The sequence below is a fragment of the Camelina sativa genome, chromosome 5 (assembly GCF_030686135.1).
Source record: "Camelina sativa cultivar CO46 ecotype springtype chromosome 5, ASM3068613v1".
Classification (NCBI taxonomy): Eukaryota; Viridiplantae; Streptophyta; class Magnoliopsida; order Brassicales; family Brassicaceae; genus Camelina; species Camelina sativa.
Genome location: NC_141884.1, coordinates 21,302,734 through 21,321,169, shown reverse-complemented (window position 1 = coordinate 21,321,169; position 18,436 = coordinate 21,302,734). Strand labels below are relative to the sequence as shown.

General features: G+C 34.2%; 3 protein-coding genes and 1 pseudogene across 8 annotated transcripts; 1 reads left to right on the top strand and 3 right to left on the bottom strand.

Moving 5' to 3' along the window:
• Positions 1-7,705: 7,705 nt before the first annotated feature.
• LOC104787109 (inactive leucine-rich repeat receptor-like serine/threonine-protein kinase At1g60630) lies at positions 7,706-10,019 on the bottom strand (annotated as a pseudogene). Its single transcript, XR_015557294.1, has 2 exons — positions 8,545-10,019; positions 7,706-8,463 (listed from the first exon to the last, which is right to left on the bottom strand). The product of XR_015557294.1 is annotated as an inactive leucine-rich repeat receptor-like serine/threonine-protein kinase At1g60630 (transcript).
• A 527-nt stretch (positions 10,020-10,546) lies between these two features.
• LOC104787108 (uncharacterized) lies at positions 10,547-12,995 on the bottom strand. Of its 5 annotated transcripts, none has more exons than XM_010512627.2 (12): positions 12,901-12,995; positions 12,603-12,804; positions 12,281-12,510; positions 11,973-12,059; positions 11,829-11,894; positions 11,680-11,739; positions 11,531-11,596; positions 11,396-11,455; positions 11,238-11,303; positions 11,092-11,148; positions 10,936-11,001; positions 10,547-10,843 (listed from the first exon to the last, which is right to left on the bottom strand). In XM_010512627.2, exons 2-12 carry the CDS (start codon positions 12,781-12,783, stop codon positions 10,766-10,768), a joined length of 1,017 nt encoding a protein of 338 aa, XP_010510929.1. In that variant the 5' UTR covers positions 12,784-12,804; positions 12,901-12,995; the 3' UTR covers positions 10,547-10,765. The 5 variants fall into 5 exon arrangements, with proteins under 5 accessions (XP_010510929.1, XP_010510932.1, XP_010510931.1 ...); XM_010512630.2 differs by having other exon boundaries at positions 11,531-11,587; XM_010512629.3 differs by having other exon boundaries at positions 12,603-12,799; positions 12,901-12,968.
• A 33-nt stretch (positions 12,996-13,028) lies between these two features.
• On the top strand, positions 13,029-15,515 carry LOC104787107 (glycine-rich RNA-binding protein RZ1B). Its single transcript, XM_010512625.2, has 4 exons — positions 13,029-13,147; positions 13,320-13,459; positions 14,520-15,016; positions 15,113-15,515. The coding sequence occupies exons 2-4, from the start codon at positions 13,334-13,336 to the stop codon at positions 15,363-15,365; spliced, it is 876 nt and encodes a 291-aa protein (XP_010510927.1). The 5' UTR covers positions 13,029-13,147; positions 13,320-13,333; the 3' UTR covers positions 15,366-15,515.
• A 61-nt stretch (positions 15,516-15,576) lies between these two features.
• Positions 15,577-16,211, bottom strand: LOC104787105 (cytochrome B5-like protein). Its single transcript, XM_010512624.3, has one exon. It carries the CDS (start codon positions 16,126-16,128, stop codon positions 15,760-15,762), a length of 369 nt encoding a protein of 122 aa, XP_010510926.1. The 5' UTR covers positions 16,129-16,211; the 3' UTR covers positions 15,577-15,759.
• Between the last annotated feature and the right edge of the window lie 2,225 nt (positions 16,212-18,436).

Genomic DNA, 18,436 nt, shown 5'->3' with positions numbered 1-18,436 from the left:
GATATTGGATATTAATATTCAAATTATTTAGTTTCAACATAAAACAGAGAATTTATTTGAACAAACAATGATTTGTTAGTTCTTGATGGAATAGATAGTCCAAAAGAAATGATTACTTAAATTAAATAGTCACACATGTTAGAACGAATAGTTGTGATGAAAAAATATGAATAAAATATGGTGAAAGACACAACTCTACAATGTAAAGATACAACCCTTGACAAAACATATTAAAACAAATTTCTTACAAAAATGTACAACAAAAGATCGCAATTATTGTTCATATTTATTCAGACTGTTATTATTATATTGGTTAAATTTGATTTAAAAAAAAAATCAAATTTTAAAGAGATGAATCAGATGATAACACTAATTTTGTTGTTAATTATGAATAAAGAGACAAAAAATACTTGGGTTCATCCTTAGGAGTGAACTCTTTTATTTATCTCCTCCTTTTTTAACATCATGATGTCACCCTTATCATCTTATAATTTTCCCGCCAAAATTCCAAACTCACAATTTTCTCGCGAAAAAAACGCAAAACTGAAATTTTTAGCTTAAAATGCGCATCCGTAATTTTCCGGCTAAAATTTTGAACTTATAATTTTTTGCCAAAAACAAATCCGTAAATTTTTTACCAAAAATGTGAATCCGTAATGTTCTCGCCAAAAATGCAAGCCCGTAAATTTCTCGACAAAAACGCAAACCCGTAAATTTCCTACCAAAAACAAACCCCTAAATTTCTCGCCCAAAATGTAAATCTGCCGCCAAAAATGCAAACCTACAATTTTTCTGCCAGAAAATGTAAACTCATAATTTTCTCTCTAAATATGCAAAACCATAACTTTCCACTAAAAATTATGTGACGTTGATGATGGTCAGTCTTGGCCCATGGCTAAAGACCGTGAAGCTGGTGCTTTAAGCATCACGAAAATATATAAGTATTAAGAACATCAACTTCCAAAAGTGTGCTGTAATGTAGTGGTTAATTTCGGTTAGGAAGGCTTAAATGTTTCCAGTTTGAAGCATACATGATTCATTTTTGTATTTTTATTTTACTTTTGTTTTTAGAGGGTTAAAAAAAAATGCTTTAGGCATGAAAATCTATTGCGCAGGCCCTGATGATGGTGATGGTGATAACGATGATGATTGTGGCGAAAATGATGATAAAAATTAATTATAATTATTTTTATGCTAAAAACTAATTAATTTATATTGTAGTGGATTAATCCACTTCATTTAAACTCATTTAACTAAATGGATTCAAAGGTTTATCTAACTCAACTGTTAAATGAGTGGAGTAAACTCATGAACTCATTTAACTTTAAACTCATTGGATACTGAATTGAGTTGGATTTGGTTAACCATTTGACCTAGTCAATAATAATTTATTATCGACCTAGAATTGAGTATCTTTTGAAATTGTCAACATATAAATCATCAAAAATTTGCATTCTAGGACTTATTCCTGTGTTGTACCATAAGACAATTTTTGTTCTTTAACTATTAATCTTTAAAAAAGTCTATATAGTATGTGGAATAATAATTAGAAAAACATAAAAATACAATAAAAGAGGATGTTATATCAAAGTATAATGTAAATCAATAACTTTACTCACGAATTTGACAATCCATAAAACATATTGACATAATCATGGATCCTAAGTCCTAACACCCTAATATAGAAAAGAGAAAAAATGATACTCCCTCTGTATCATAATACTTGATGTTTTAGAATTTTTACATGAATTAAGAAAAACATTTAATGTTTAGCAATAAATGTATTCTTCATTTATAATAACATATTTTTATAATTATTAACTAATAGTATTTCATCAAATTTTTAAATTCTCATTTAATGATTCTTGAAATTTGTAATTTCTTAGTATTAATTGATAAAAGTATACAGAAAATCATCCTTTGTGATACAAGAAAAAATTCTAGAACATCAAGTATTCTGATACAGAGGGAGTATTATAGAGGACAAAATATGAAAACAGAAAAAGTAAAAAAGACATAATAAATAGCACATAAATCACATTTTCATTGGCGTTGTCATAGAAAAACTGGTTTGCTTATGGGAAGTATTATACTTGATTAAAAAAATAGTAGAGCTTTTTTTATGAGTGATTTCCAAAAATCCTGGTTAAAAAATTAGAAATATCTTTAAAAAATCATCATTTCCGATATGTTTTGTAAGATTTAGAAAATTATTTTGGAATATGCTATTATGTATGAGTGTAAATGCCGTAATTAACTACATGCATGTACCTTTATAATCAAGAAATTTCAATTGCTTATCAATTTAGTAATCTATCTTACCATTTTAAAATTCCATACCCAATAATATATAGATTTAAAACTTGTAATTAAAAAAAGAAAATCAAAACTTAATTTTATTCAGATATTTTAGGAAAACATTTATTTCCATACCTGATTTTTGTTTATTTCAATTTTTTTTTAAATATGTTAATTATAATGGCATGAGATGTAAATATATCTCAACTTCACGTCTTCTTTTCTAAAACTGCTGGAAAAATGTTAATAGATAGTAATTTGTTTTAATATCATTTCCCAACCTAAGTTAATGTTAATAATATTGCATATTATTAATTTCAAGCCATTCAAATTAATTTTGGCGTCAATGTTACTATTTTGTAGTAGCTTCTAATTGATGTGTTCATCGTAAGATAAACTATTATTACTCGTACCTAGAAGGGTTGCTAATACCTAATAGCATAGGTTTTTTAATTTATCTTTGAAAATTAAAGCAAAATATTAACAATTTTTCTTTTAAAACAATACAAGAAAATGTTTAGCTACGGAGAAAAGGTAACAACAAATCTGATTCATCCGTTCCTATTGATCATCATCATCTTCCTCCTTTCAAATTCCTCAACTAAATGCATCTAAGTCTTACAATTTTCTGCCAATATAAACTTACGTCCAGGACTCCAGTGCTTCAGTGTTAGTTTTTGTAGATTAATTTAACTATTCAAATTTGGATATTTTTAAGTTAAATATCACTGGTTAAAACATATAGACATAATAACAATAGGTGATGTGTTTTTTTCTAAAGTTTTAGAAGTGATTGATTCACTTCTAATAACAATATGGTGTTTTACAAATTGAATATCCACACATATGCATATATATTAACTTTTGTTAATCGCTAGACCTTAATAAGAGAGTAAAATGTGATTTTGAAAATTATATTAATTAGGTATATTTTTGTTATAAAAGTTATGCTCTCATCGTTCATTCATAACGTAATAAATATTTTATATGAACAAACTGAACAAGTAGCACCAGTGGTCTAGTGGTAGAATAGTACCCTGCCACGGTACAGACCCAGGTTCGATTATCGGCTGTTGCACTGAGCTGTGAAGAAATTGGCAAGCGTTGGTTGGGTCCTTCGTATTCTTCTGACCTAGCAGATGATATATGTCCACGACTCTGAGCTCTTTTATTTTTTGTTTTCCCCATCTTAATTAGGTTTCTAATTAGTCAATATTCGATTTTTATCTATATATACATTTTTTTAGACATTTACCAAACAAATACTGAGTTTGAACTTATTTACAAGCATGCCATTACCATTAAATAATTAATTTAATAAAAAAATTAGTTCTACATATATTTGATTTCTATAAAAACTAAGTGTTTTAAAAGGTAACAACCATAATTGCAAATGTATACAGATTTTATTTCTTTATTTTATAAAGAGGTGAATGATTTGATAAAAAGAGGTTTCTAATTAGTCAATATCCGATTTTTATCTATATATACATTTTTTAGACATTTACCAAACAAATACTGAATTTGAACTTATTTACAAGCATGCCATTACCATTAAATAATTAATTTAATAAACAAATTAGTTCTACATATATTTGATTTCTATAAAAACTAAGTATTTTAAAAGGTAACAACCATAATTGCAAATGTATACAGATTTTATTTCTTTATTTTATAAAGAGGTGAATGATTTGATAAAAAGTGAATTTTAGCTTTACATACTATATTTTACTTTTACGGGTTTAAGTTTTACGGATTAAAAATCTTTGAACATGTTGCGTGAACCAACACTATATTTTGCTTTCATGTTGAACTATAGAACCAACACTAAAACTATTAGTTTATTTCATATACTACAGATTTGTAGTCATAGTTTGAAAAATCAACTTATAAATTATTTAGTATATTAATTACAAAATATTACACATGCTACAACCTATGTTGCATGGAAACTCTTTTTGAGGTGCGTTTCGCGTTTCCGAAACGTTTCGGAAACAGAAACTCGTGGAAACTCGGAAACAAGTCACAGAAACACGATTCCTAAAAATCTCTGTTTGGAAACACGATGGAAACTCCGTTTTCGTTTTGGAAACACGACGGAAACTCTTTTTTATAATTTCAAAATTTAATAAATAAATAAATTGAAAATATAAGAATTCATGATACATATAATGATAAATAAATATAATATAATTAGTAGCTTAAAAGTTAAAATCTCTAAATATATGGCTGGACAAAAAATTTGATTTTGAACATTTTTTTTTTACAGTTTTACTTTTAATTAAACTATTTAATATTTATATTTTGAATTTGTGTTGTTTCAGATTTTTTTAATATGATTTTTATGTTTGGGGATTTATTATAGGGAGATTCTCAAAAATAGCACTATTTTAAGTTTTTGTTCCAAAACTAGCACACACTATTAAAAATCCCAAGTTTAGCACAATTAAAATTTTGGAGAAAATTATTAAAAATAAAATAAATAAGATATTCATACGATTGTTTTACCTGTTTTTGACTTGACGGAACTTATGTGGAACTCCGACGATGACGATCTCAAAATCCATTCTTCCTCCCAGCTTTGGATTTGTAAACCTCTTCAACCTACAAACGCTAACAGAAACATCTCTCACCGCTTTGCAAACAAAAAGCCCAGACTCAGTCGTGATCCGGGAAAGGAGAATGTGACTCTGCCTCCATCTCCGCCTCCTGAATCTAGCTCCGATCCGTCTATTGACTATGGTACGGTACGGATCTGCTCTGCTCGTCATCTACTCCTGATTGTAGCTTAGATTGTATCCTATCGAGTGTTGATTGCTCTGTAGGAGATTTCAATACTTCAATTTGTTTTTTCTGGGAAGAGGACCATGGTTTCTTTGATAAATTGGAAAACAATGGCTGTTTAAAGGCAAAATTGTGAGGGTTATTTATGCAATTCTATGGAAGATAGGTTATCAAAGTCGAGAATTTGTTCGGGTCTAGAGAAACTCTTATTAGTAATAAGCTTGTATTTGATTAAATATGGGCTTGGGATTAAAGAATTTTTTTATTTTCCATTCTATTGTATTTTTACCAAAATCGTTCATCACCTTGGTTTTGTAACAGTGAAATGAAGTTTAAGGCATTTATAATTGAGAATGGTGGGAGTCTTCTAGAGAAGAGGTTTCTTCCAACATTTGACAAAATGGGAAGACCTGTCATCTTCTTCTCACTAAAGAACACTTGTTCTTCCTTCATAACCTTCTCAACGATGATGGGGTGCTCAGCTTCGCAAAGATGTTCTCTTTGGATGTTGTTCTTCTGTACTAAGCAGTTACAAACAATGTTAGTATTTGTATTGAGTTCGGTGGTGGGTTAGCTTCAAACAAATTGTAGATCACTAATGAAAAATCAAATCTTAGGTAATGTTTCTTATTGTGCAGTAAATCGCCAAATACTTCTACTGTATTTTGTTTCAAATTATGTGTTACAACACCTTATCTTTGTCTTATGAGCATGTCTCTAGGTTTGGACTTTTGGCTTATGCGTCTTCATTGGATGTGATTGGGTGTTTTGGGTCTATAGTTGTTGATGCTCAAATGATATCAGTACACTAGTGTTTTATGTTAGCACTTTTCTTTAACTATGACTGAACTTCATGAAAGATTGTATGAAACTTGGGAAAGATTTTATGAAATTCAGGAAGGATTGTATGAAATTCGGGAAGAATTCTATGAAATTCAGGAAGACTTCTATGAAATTCAAGAAGGATTTCCTTGAACTTCATGATGACTTTCATAAAACAAATTAGATTTTCAAACATCAGAATATGCACAAAAATGAAATCATTATCCCTTACTAATGGAGTAATCTACTAATATTTGACACATTGAAAGCAAAACACATAAAAATAGAGATTTAGAAACACATTTATTCAAATTTAGGAAAGTTACAATAATATTCAAGAAGGACACTTTGAAATTTAGGATGCTCTTCATAAAAATAATGGAGTAGTGATTAAAAACAATAAAGTGCATGAAATTCATCATAGTTGAGTAATATGTGATACATTAAGGCACCACATAAATAGAAGAAGATTCAAAAATTCATTTATTTTAGTGTAGGAAGAATTTCATAATGTTTAGGAAGGATTGCATAAATTTAGGAATGCATTCTTGAATTTTAGGAAGCTATTCCTAAATATACCAAAATCTCAAAACGGAGATAACTAGAACCAGAAGATCTTCCACCACCACCACCATACTTTTCTTCATCAACAATACTAAGCCACTCTGTAACCGAAGAACTACAAACCGAAGAAGCTGAATACATAAAAATGGACAACAACAACAAACTTTCTTACTCATTAGCAACTACTTTGTTTCCAATGATATTATAACAAACACTTGGTATGCAACAACTTTGATGTTGATATATGCTATGTTGGTGGCCGTCGCTGAGTCCGTTTTTATGGCCGTGGCGGTGGGAGTTCGCAGGACTGAAACGATGGTGGCGGTGGATGTGTTGTATGCAAAATTTGGTGTGAATTAATGCTAAAACAAAATCGATCTCAGTGTCTTCATCTAACACCACAATCAAATCGAAATCTATCAGTTCTTCCCTCCAAGTCTAGCTTTCGTTGTGAACCCAAGCTCCAGTCACATGCTCTTTCCTCAAAAACAGAGTTTGTGGATTCATCAGAGATTTTGCCGATTTAGTATCACCCTAAGCTTCTTTGATTGAATCTCAAAGAAGATGAAGAAGAAGAAGATGATGTGAGATTGTAAGCTTCACCAAAATCAGAATCGATACACTCTTGATTATAATTATTTTATCCTTTTGTCATGAATTAATTTAGTAATTAATTTTAGAAAAATGCTAGTTTTGGAAAATTTGAGCTTGTGTGCTAACTTTGGAAGAAAAACCTAAAATAGTGCTATTTTAGGGTATTTCTCTTTATTATATCTATATATATATATATATTTATATATGTATATACATTTCCTACACGTTTCCATTACTTAATTTTTGAAAAAACCCGTTTCCCGTTTCCGAAACGTTTCGTTTCCGCGTATCCGTTTCCGTTTCCATGCAACATAGGCTACAACACATTCTTAATATTCCAAAAAAAAAAAAATTGTATAAACATAAAAATATACACTAACATACAATATAGGCATATACTTCTGTTTAATTATAGAAAATAAAACTAAATGTTTTAAAATTTTATATTCTATCTAATAACAAATATAATGTAATTAGGTTCTAAACTATATAAAACATAAGAAGAAGAAAAAATATTCTAAACAAAATTATAAATTAATTAAAGAAAAGTTAATTAATTGGGAATTTGAAAACTAAATAAATTAAAAAAATATTATTATTTTTTTGTGACAAATATTTTTTAAAATACTAGTTAGGTGAAGACCTAGTTATGGAATCAAAATGGCATCAATTAAAACCTTTTACACTACGAACTCACTAGAGATACTTCAAAAATCAAAACAATGGACAAGGCACAACAACTTCGGTTGCCTCAAATGCTCATATGATCCTCCCTCGGCAAGCTTTGAACTGTATCGGACCATCTCCCAGGCGAATGATCGCTGCTGTTATATGAGAACAGTACTGCTTCGGCCCTTGCATCCTTCACCATCTTCAACACCTCTCTCATCATAGGACGGTTTTCAGGCTGAACAGCCACGCAAGCTGTCGCTATGCTCAAAAGCGCCTGAAGTTTCTCCTCAGAAGCATTCAGCTCCTCACTTAATTCAGTCTCTTCCTCTCTCACCGCACGCACCCATGCGGAGATATCAGACTCGTACTTATGAACAAGGTCCTTGAATGAAGTTCTACCTGTTAGAAGCTCAAGAATGAGTACTCCAAAGCTATAGACATCAGCGGGTTGTGTCGAGGTCTTGCGTAAGTCTCTGCACTCAGGAGCTTTGTAAAAGAGAGAGGCTGCACTCGTGTCTTCAACTGAGTCATAGTTATGCAGATCAATAAGACCATAATCCGTTAGGCAGGACTCAAAATCAGGACCTAACAAAACATTAGATGATTTCAAGTTCCCGTGCGTTAAGCCAGGATTCTGATGAATGTAGACCAGACCCATGGCCAAGTCCTCTGCTATTTTCAGACATGATGTCCAGTGTAGAGGCTTCCCACTCGCAGAAGCCTTACTTCCTAGGAACAAGACACATATAAAAACACATTAAAGCTTGTGGGAACCAAGAACAATGTGTGTGTGCGTGTTGCAATACATACCATGGATAAGAGAGAAGAGACTTCCATTAGGGAAGTAATCGTAAACGAGCAAGCACTCTTCTTTAGCTTGGAAATAAGCTCTGAGAGGCACCAAGTTAGGGTGCTTGAGCCTACCAAGGATCTCAATATGTCTTTTGAATTCCTCCATGCGAGTAAACCCTGAATCTTTGAGCCTCTTAACAGTAATGATGAAACCAGACTCCATCACCGCTTTGTAAGTGCTCCCTAACGTTCCTCTTCCCAACGTTTCCGCAGAAGCTTTGAGTAGATCATCCATGGTGTATCTCACAACCGTGATGTCTCTTCCCAAGAAAACAAGAGTCCCCACTGATCCTTCTTCGCTTGCTCTCTCCCATGAGAACGTTTTGTTGTTATTCTGGTCACTGGTGCCTTCCTCTGTTTCTACCGCCACTGCTCCTTCTGACTCTACCACAGCTTTGCTTCTCCTCACATCTCTCTTGGATTTGACTCGCTTCTGTCTCTGTAGCTGACATACGAGAAGCAATGTGAGCAGAAGAAGTATCACAATTCCACCACTGATGCTTCCAGCAATGGTTCCAATAAGATTTGCTCTGTTCCGCCTTTTGGCTATAGGGATCGCTGGCTTTGCTGATGGGGTTGAAGTGATTCCTGCGGTGTCATTGCATGACTTTTGAACCTGATCACCGCAGAGAGCAATGTTACCAGTAAAAGACGACTCATTGAACTGATTCAGCACTTGTGTTGGTGGGATATTGCCAGAGAGCTGGTTGTTGGAGACATTGAAGAATCTGAGAGTTGTTTGGTTGAGAGGAGGAATGTAACCGGAGAAGAGATTGTCTTGAACGTAAAACGTGTAAAGGCGGGAAAGACGGAGCAACGAGGTAGGAATCTTGCCGGAGAACTGGTTTCCGGAAAGAACAATGGTTTTCAAACGGTGTAGAGACGTCAGCGAGTGAGGGAACACGCAGGAGAAGTTGTTATCGTTGAGATAAAGAGATTTGAGGTTGACCAAACCGGAGAAGTTAAGGAACGAGGCAGAGAGATAGTTGCCTTTGAAACTAACAACTCTAAGTTGGTCCAACTTGTTCAAACTCTTGTAGTTGAGTGATCCAGTGAGGTTCAGATTCTCAAGAACAAGCTTTGAGACTCTTCCATTTATGCATTTCTTAACTCCTTCCCAGTTGTTGCAAGGATCTGTTCCTCTCCTCCATGGAATCGAGTTTGAAGGATCAATGGATGTTTTCAAACTCAGTAGAGCTTCGAGGTCGCTTGATGATCTCACCGGAGAAATCAAGTAGACAGCAAACAACAAGAAGAACATATAGAAAGAAGAAGAGATCATGATGGAATCAAGAGTTTTACAAGTCATGACAGGATCAGTTGTAATGGCATCGATGAAAGAAGCTCGATCACGGACATGACAGCGAATATGTCACGTGAAGCCAATGCTTCTTCTTACTTGCTACTTTAAGAGCAGTGGGAGAAGTTAATCAAATCTCACTTGTATCCCTTATAAATGCATTTTATATTTATTATTTTGTGTCCATATTTGCACACACACTTCCACTGTATTACACACATATGTATATCAATAATTGTTTATGGTGGAGACTATAGAGAACAAGAGTACAATGAGGGAAGAAAATATTAAAGTTTTTGTCTTTTTCACTCCAGTCTTTCAACTTTCTCAAGATTCAGGCAGACAAGTGCTGAGTGCTGCTGACTAGGGGAGAGAAAATGACAGAACATTTGGAGGGAAGTGCCAAAGATCAATGATGCTATAATGGGGTACTGGAGCATAATAATTTAAGCAAAATGTATATTTGTTGTATAAATGGTTCTAGTCACGTTTTACCAACCTCTCTTCTTGTATTGTATATGTTTAGATTAACATTATTGGTTCTGTAGTAGATGGTATAAATAAGTTCAAGAGATGGCAAGGTGAAGCACAATGGACCATAACCTAGTACGTGGAAGTGAGATTCCAAGGACAAACGATAGCAAGTCGTAGACAAATAAATAAACAAAACAGAAACACAACAATTGTATAACTCAATATATCAAAATAATATTCAGTAGCACCAGGTTTGTAGACAAAACTTTAAGCTAAGAGAGAACATAATCAACTCAAAACACTCACTCCTCATCCAGTCATCCTATCTTTCTTCATCTATCCATCGATTCCAAGTGAAAAGGATTAATTTTTCAGGCCTATCATATTGCTGTAAATACTACAGTTTCAATCCGTAGTTTGACGCCTTTTCTTTCTAGATTTTTGTGTTGCAGCTTCGTGTTCTCCTTGTTTGGTCAATGAACTCTGGATGTTCATATGAAAAAAAAGGAATCAATAAGGTTTTTTGAAGACCTACCATGGTCAGAAGGTTACAGTAATGAGCAGGCTACTTTTACCTTCTCCTGTTTCTCTGATCTCTTCTGCTGTCTACGTGACTTACTGTTTCCTTCTATCTGCTTCTCCTACATTAAAGATTTTTGCAACAATTTGGTTAGGACTCAGCGAAAGAATACAAAGCACTTGTTTGCATTAGCTATAATTTAAAAGAAAACCTGTGGTGGCATCTCTGGATCTTCAACTTGTTTGTTCACTCCATGTTTGGTTGAACCCTGGATATTCATATTAAAAGACGAAACGATAAGGTTTTGGACAGGCATCCATGGTCAAAAGGTTACAATTAAGAGCAGACTACTTTTACCTTTTCCTGTTTTTGTAATCTATTACGCTGTCTTCGTGTTCTACTGTTTTCTTTTATCTGCTTCTCCTACATTTAAGAGTTTTGCAAGAATCTGGTTATGACCCATCGGAAGAACCCATAGCCCTTGTTAACATTTGCTCTAATGTCAAAAAGAAAACCTGCGGTGGTGCCTCTGGATCATCAACATCTTTGCTATCTTCATGTTTGATAGATGAACCCTGGATGTTCATATGAAAAACGAATCAATAAGGTTTTCGACAAGACAACCATGGTCACAATGTTACAGTAATAACCTTTTCCGGTCGTTGTGATCTCTTATGCTCTCTTCGCGCTCTTCTGTTTCCTTTTATCTGTTTCTCCTACATTTAAGATATTTGTAAGACTCTGGAAAGGACTCATCGGAAAAACACAAAGCTTTTGTTGGCATTTTCTCAAAAGTCACCTGAGATGGCGTCTCTGGATCATCAACTTCTTCATTTTCTCCATGTTTGGTCGATGAACCCTGGAAGTTCATATTAAAAATATGGACAATTAGGTTTCCTACAGACCACTCATGGCCACAATGTTACAGTAATGGGCAAGCACATTTACCTTTTCCTGTTTCTGTGATCTCTTACTCAGTCTTTGTGATCTTTTGTTCCGTTTTGTCTGATTGTCCTACATTTAATCGCAAGAATTTAGTTAGGACTCATTGACAGAACACAAAGCACTTGTTCGCATTTTCTAAAATGTCACCTGAGAGGGGGTCTCTGGATCATCAACTTCTTCATCATCGGTTCTGAGTTTTCCTCCATTAACCAATTTCTCCATTCGAGCATGCTTCTGAAATGAGCCAAATGAAAGAAAATCTATATGATAAACAACAAGACTGAAGAGAAAATGCTAAAACCAAACGTCAGGCTTATCATCTACTTCTTCTTAGATTCCAAAATGATCAAACACTCAATCCTTTGTATGATAAAGCTAACTAATTTTCCTATGGTAGTATTTGATTCACAGAAAGACCAAACACTCAGATCCTAGTTCAAAGCAAAGTAATTTACCTTTGATGAAACATGTGCTTGCATTGTGTTCTCATTCAAGCAAACAACGGTTGGACAATATCTGCATTTATAAACCGATTTGGATTTTATCATACAACCTAGAATATAATTCTCTTCCACCTCCTCCGGTGGTTCTTCTAAATAACGACTCATTGACATCTCCTCCAATCTCCTTCCATAGTCATCACCATCAGAGTTATCATCATCAGCATCAGCATCATCTTCAGCAGCTATAACAGAGAATTAGAAAAGACCATTACTTACTAAAGGGTTCTCATCAAGTACAGTCACAAGACATAATGAATCGATTGAAGAAGCAAACCTGGGGATTCATCATCATCTCCTGAATCATCATCGTCCTCGGAAACCTCCGCAACAGAGTCTTCTTCTTCAGATTCTTCTGATTCCTCTGTCTCAGGATCAGAGTCAGAAGAGAAGCAAGACGAATCGGATCCACTGTCTTTATCACCATGCTCAAGCTTGTAAAATCGTCTCTTTATCATTTTTCTCTTCGTGCTTCTACACTACAGAGATAAAAACCCTAATTTAGAAATTCGACATCAAGTGCAAAGGACCAAACTTTGGATTAGAGTGAAATAGAAAAGAGGAGACTTTAGTACCGTGAGTTTTGCAGAAGAGAGAGCTTGGAGACTCAAAAAGAGGGAGATAGACTAAAAGAAAAGAAGAAGGGTTTTAGGGTTTATAGGTTAGTTCTGTAATTAAACGACTTTCTAAGGGTGTTTTAGTCATTGAGCGCACAACATTTGTGTCCTTATATAAATTAAGAAGTTAATCCCCAGCGAAGAGTTGCTTCATTCTCCATCACAATCACCAAAACCGTGTAAAGTTTCAACCTTTGGATTAGCGGTGAGTAATTAGGGTTTATCAAAGCGAAAAATTTCTAGGGTTTCTTGTTCTTGCTTCGGATTTCAACAAGTTTTTTGACCCGATTCGTAGTTTCGATTGAAAGTTTTTGACTTGACTTGTTTAAGTAAGAGTTTGATTTTGTGGGCTAACTATTCTTTGCTTTGGGTTTCAGTGAGAGTTTCAACGATGAAAGACAGAGAAAACGATGGGAATCTTGAGAGCAGAATCTTCGTGGGAGGATTGTCTTGGGATGTGACAGAGAGGCAGCTTGAGAGTACTTTTGATCGCTACGGGAAAATCACTGAGTGTCAGGTCTTAATCTCCTTCTTTGCTTGTGCTGCATAACAGACGATCAGAGTTATCAGAGACTCGTGTTGGAGTTTGTGTTTAGTGAATGATATCTCTGAGCTTTGTTAGCTGTAGTTTTGTTTTTGTTGAAGATTTGGTTTGATGCCCAGATGTTTGGAGTATCTTTCATGGCTGAGATGGTTTGAGGATGAATCTCACGCATTTAGTTGAGGTTTCTTGACTTGTTGAAGGATTCAGTGCAGGATATAGCTGAGCTTTCGTAGGACCTAAATACGCAGTTGTTAACCTCTCTGGACCTGATGATATATTTGAGGGTACTAAGCTTGGAAATCCAAGAGTTTTGATATAGATCATGCTCTGTGGACCAATACTTTATCCTGTACCTATGGCTGTTTTCTCAGCATCAGTGCAGTACTTTTTGTTTGGCATCAGAGATTCCTAACTAGTTCTCTGTGTGTTTGTTGGAGTAAGCGGTTTTGGAATACAACCCCGTTTGTATTCATAAGTATTTATCTATACACCAATATGATAAGTATAAGTTTCTGGTCAATAATGGTCTTGATCAGAATATTAGGCTTCTTTGTTTAGTGGAATTAGCATTAGAAAGCATTTTCTGTGGATTTTTTGGTGGGCACATTAGGTAATGTGAAAGTGATCTGAGGTAACATGCCAGTTGCAAGGGTATGGTTGGCTAGAGGCTAATCTCCACCATTGTTTTGCTAGGATGATTGGTATGGAAGATAATCCTTGTGATGTAGATGTGATTTGACTTTGTGCTCCGTGCTTTGTGATTCTAAGGACCTCGAATGAATTTTCTAGTGCTGAAAAGTATTTCGTGTCAATGCTATTATGCAACGGAAGTTTCTGAATCTTGCTGTCTTCTGTTTGCTTGTAAATGTTTGGAGTTTGCCACCTCTAGTACATGCTATATGAGAGTAGTAATGTAATATATCTGCTTATTTCTTAACTCTAATGTAACATCTGATTCGTAGTAATGTATATATCTCCTTCCTGGCTCAACATGCATTTCATAATATTTTTGGTCTTCTTTGTGTAATTGTAGATTATGGTGGGGAAAGACACTGGCCGTCCACGTGGTTTCGGGTTTATTACATTCACTGATCGCCGAGGAGCTGATGATGCAATTAAGCACATGCATGGGAGGGAGTTGGGTAATAGGGTCATTTCAGTGAACAAGGCTGAGCCCAAAATTGGTGGAGACGATGCAGACAATTTGCCTAAGGGTGGAGGCTATTCATCCCGAGGGAAGGGAAGTGAGGATGAGTGCTTTAAGTGTGGACGCCCTGGTCATTGGGCTCGAGACTGCCCATCAACTGGTGGTGATCGAGGACGGGTTAGAGATCCCCTACCGTTGCGCTCTAGACTTGGAGGATTCGATGGACATCGTGATCGCTATGGAGATCGTGAACTAGAGAGGGAGCGTGACCGTGACCGCTACTTGGAAGCACGCCGTGATCGTGATGTGGGACGATATAGCTATAGGGACCGCTTTGATGGTGGAGACAAGTATGAACCTCGTGATCACTATCCGATGGAGAGGTTTGTAGCTCTTTTATCTTTGGTCTAAATAAATTTGGTTGCAACATTCTATTGGTTTTAGGAAAGTCATGATCTTTTGATGCATTAACAATGTAGATACGCACCACCTGGAGAGCGTTTGGTGATTGATAGGTATGGGATGCCTGAGCATCATCATCATCAACTTGAGAATGAATACCGCGGGAGAGAGAGAAGCTATGACAGGGATAGATACGCAAGGGATACAAGTGATAGGTATGGAGCTATGGGACCATTACGCGATGAGGGAAGACCCTACAGAAGCAGACCTGGTCCTTATGACCGTCCTAGCCGAGCTGGAGGCCGACCTTCATCATATGAACGTTGGTAGTTTGTTTGGCAAATGTCAATGCTTCTGTATTTTGGATTTAGGTCTATATCAGATAGAACTCGAAATCTAGATCTCGGTTATGCTTTTTTTGTCGAATACAGTATTATTTATGATTCTTGATCAGACTAAATAGTTTCGTGTTTGATGATCCTATTGATTCCCACAAGAACACTTGAAACAGAGCTTAGCTTTAAGCTCACTCAGAACAAAATGAGTAAAAGCCCTGAATTTGAAACTCAAGATTTGCCATGAAAATTAACAGAAACAAAAAAAAAGGAGGAAACTTTGGGATTACAATGGAAGAAAAAAAGAGTTACACTAGCAAGACAAAAAGTTTCTGCAGAAGAGAATACAAAAAAAAAAAAAAAAAAAGAAGTTGGCTTTTTTTTGGTTCTTACTGACTAAGTTGTCCGATGTAGAAATCTTCGATCATGTCAAAAACACGAGTAGCATGTTGAGGTCCGAAGAAGCCATCAGTAGAATCATCACCAGCATGAACTAGAATGGCGTCACCACCAGGATGCTCTTCAACATAAGAAGTAACGTCATAGACTCTATCTTTGATTATGATCCAACAATCGTTCCTTTTGTTGTGTTCTGAGACTTCACTCTTGCTATAGCTCTTAGGCTTTACGACTTCTGCAGGCTCATTACTAGATCTCTTCTTCTTGTCTTGATGATCTCCGTTTGATCTTCGCTTTCCTTGGATTAAGAACAATGCTGAAATTAGAAAACCCAGAAGCAATCCGATCACAGCTATCATCTTTTGGGGGTTCGACAGCGAGGATGACAATTGGAGAGAGTTAGTGGATTAGATCCAGATTGATGACCCAAAGATTGTAATTTAGGGGTTTTGGAACGATGATGAGGGGCATAAAGGTCAAAACACAACTTTTTATCATTGTCTTCATCGTAGAAAGTTTCAGCTGCTTTCTTTAATGGGTTCTCTCAAACTCTCTTCTTTTATCCATTTTTAACTAGTTTTGGATTCAGATTTGGACTTTGAAGAGGTAAAGTTTACAGATGCAGATTCTGTGTGGAACAGAACAGAACAGAACAGAACAGAACAGAACAGAGTCTTGTTGTTGTTTGCTTTTTTCGTTACCACTTAATATAGGCTCAAATTGTCACTAGAACTATATACACCCAAATCTAGTGATGGTGGCTATTATTGCATTTTCAGAGTTAAGAGACATAGGTTCACTATTGGGATTGATGTGGTGTTTTTCTAGGTGAAAACCCTCTCTGTTGCTCCTTTTGGGTTACACATTTTAAATGAACTCATGTATTAGATGCTTCAAAAGCGGTTGGCAAGATAGGGGGGTATGAGATTTCTCCTGTGAGGCTTTAGTAAGTATACATCTTCAGAACACTATAGAAGAATAGACAAAATCTAAGAGACGAAGACATGCTGTGTTGCTTCTCTGAGGTGAAGAAGATTAATATATTCAAACTGTGTGTGGAGGCCAGATTAAATTGTGAGGAAGAAGCAACATTTTCAAAAGGGTCACAGGGAGTTCTGTGTTTGCGTTGGAGATCAAATGTGTATATATATTCAATGGAAGTTTCTCTTGTTTGTCATTTCACTTCTTCTTGTGTTTCTGGTTATTACTGGTCAAATTTTTTATTATTCTGCTTTTATATATTAAATTTTTATCATCACCATAAAATACCACTATGATCCTGGACATTCGGGTACCCGTTTGGGTTCGGTTCGGGTATTTCGGGTTTTCGGGTTTTCGGATTTAGAGGTATAGGACCCGTTCGGGTATTTCTAGACTTCGGGTTCGGATCGGATTTGGTTCGGGTATTTCGGGTTCGGATTCGGATTACCCGAAGTTCACAAAACTCAAAATTTTAGTATCTAATTTAGTGTAAATTATTCAATAATACGCAATATATCTAAAAATTTAGAGTATTTTCTACCCAAGTTTACTAATAAACAGTTTAAATACTTCAAATTGTCAAAGATATCTAAATATTTGAATATTTTGAACACTTATATTATTTAAATTATAAATATTAATAATACATTACTACTATATATTAATAATGTTGGTATATTCGGCTACCCGTTCGGATTTCGGTTCGGATCGGGTTCGGATTCGGGTTTTCGGATTTAGAGATTTAGAACCCGTTCGGATATTTTACAATTTCGGATACAGGATTCGGATCGGGTTTTTTGGATCGGGTTCGGATCGGATATTCGGATCCGGGTATTTTGCCCAGGCCTATGATCAACAAGTAAAAATTGAATACACATAAGTACAGTATAGATCTATCATCTATTTATTGTTTGTATGAATAAATAAGAGATTCCTCATAAAGATTACACATTTAGAAAATATGAAAATAGCACTAAATTGATATACTATATTCACTTATAAATTCACGCAACCAAACAAAAGAAAATGAATAAGTTTCAGTATAAGGCATAGTGTAAAAAAACTAAAATAACTCTATTACTAGGATATATCCCGTGCTTAAAGCATGAATCAACATTTTTTAAAAATTTATAATATAATAATAAAAATTATTGTTTTATTTTAAAAAATATATATTTTGTTTGAGATAATATTTATTTTGAATTGTTATGTAAATCTATTAGTCTATTTGAATACTTATTATTTTAGAATATTATAGTATTTTATTTTTGATGTATTATTACATTTTTATATTGTTTATTTGTTGTATTTGCATCATTATTTTATGAAATATAAAATAGAAATTTAATATTATAATTGTGAGCAAATAAAAAATATTAAATTATCATTTATATAAATTTAGTTTTACCAACCCGCCGATGTGGAAATTAAAACACACATTTTCATACATTGAGTAATAAATTTTCGTTTTTAAAAATTCAAATCACAACATATGCAGAAAAAAAATATGCATTTTATTAATTATAAGTATTATATGAAAATTTCAAACAATTTGTAAATAAAATAAAATAAAGATGATAAGAGAATCATAATTTAGTTATTAAAATAATTGTATTGTATACTTGGATATAAAATCTTAGTTTTTAAAATTCTTATTGGTTTATATATATTTTTTAAAAAATAATT

Bases quoted from the DNA above. Each gene is read 5' to 3' on its own strand.
- LOC104787108 (XM_010512627.2), bottom strand. From the start codon at position 12,783: ATGATAAAGAGACGATTTTACAAGCTTGAGCATGGTGATAAAGACAGT. The intron at 12,060-12,280 runs GTAAATTACTTT...GGCTCATTTCAG, and splicing joins AAGCACATGTTTCATCAAAG to AAGCATGCTCGAATGGAGAA. The intron at 10,844-10,935 runs GTAAAAGTAGCC...ATGAACATCCAG, and splicing joins GATCAGAGAAACAGGAGAAG to AGTTCATTGACCAAACAAGG.
- LOC104787107 (XM_010512625.2), top strand. From the start codon at position 13,334: ATGAAAGACAGAGAAAACGATGGGAATCTTGAGAGCAGAATCTTCGTG. The intron at 13,460-14,519 runs GTCTTAATCTCC...GTGTAATTGTAG, and splicing joins GGAAAATCACTGAGTGTCAG to ATTATGGTGGGGAAAGACAC. The intron at 15,017-15,112 runs GTTTGTAGCTCT...TTAACAATGTAG, and splicing joins GATCACTATCCGATGGAGAG to ATACGCACCACCTGGAGAGC.
- LOC104787105 (XM_010512624.3), bottom strand. From the start codon at position 16,128: ATGATAGCTGTGATCGGATTGCTTCTGGGTTTTCTAATTTCAGCATTG.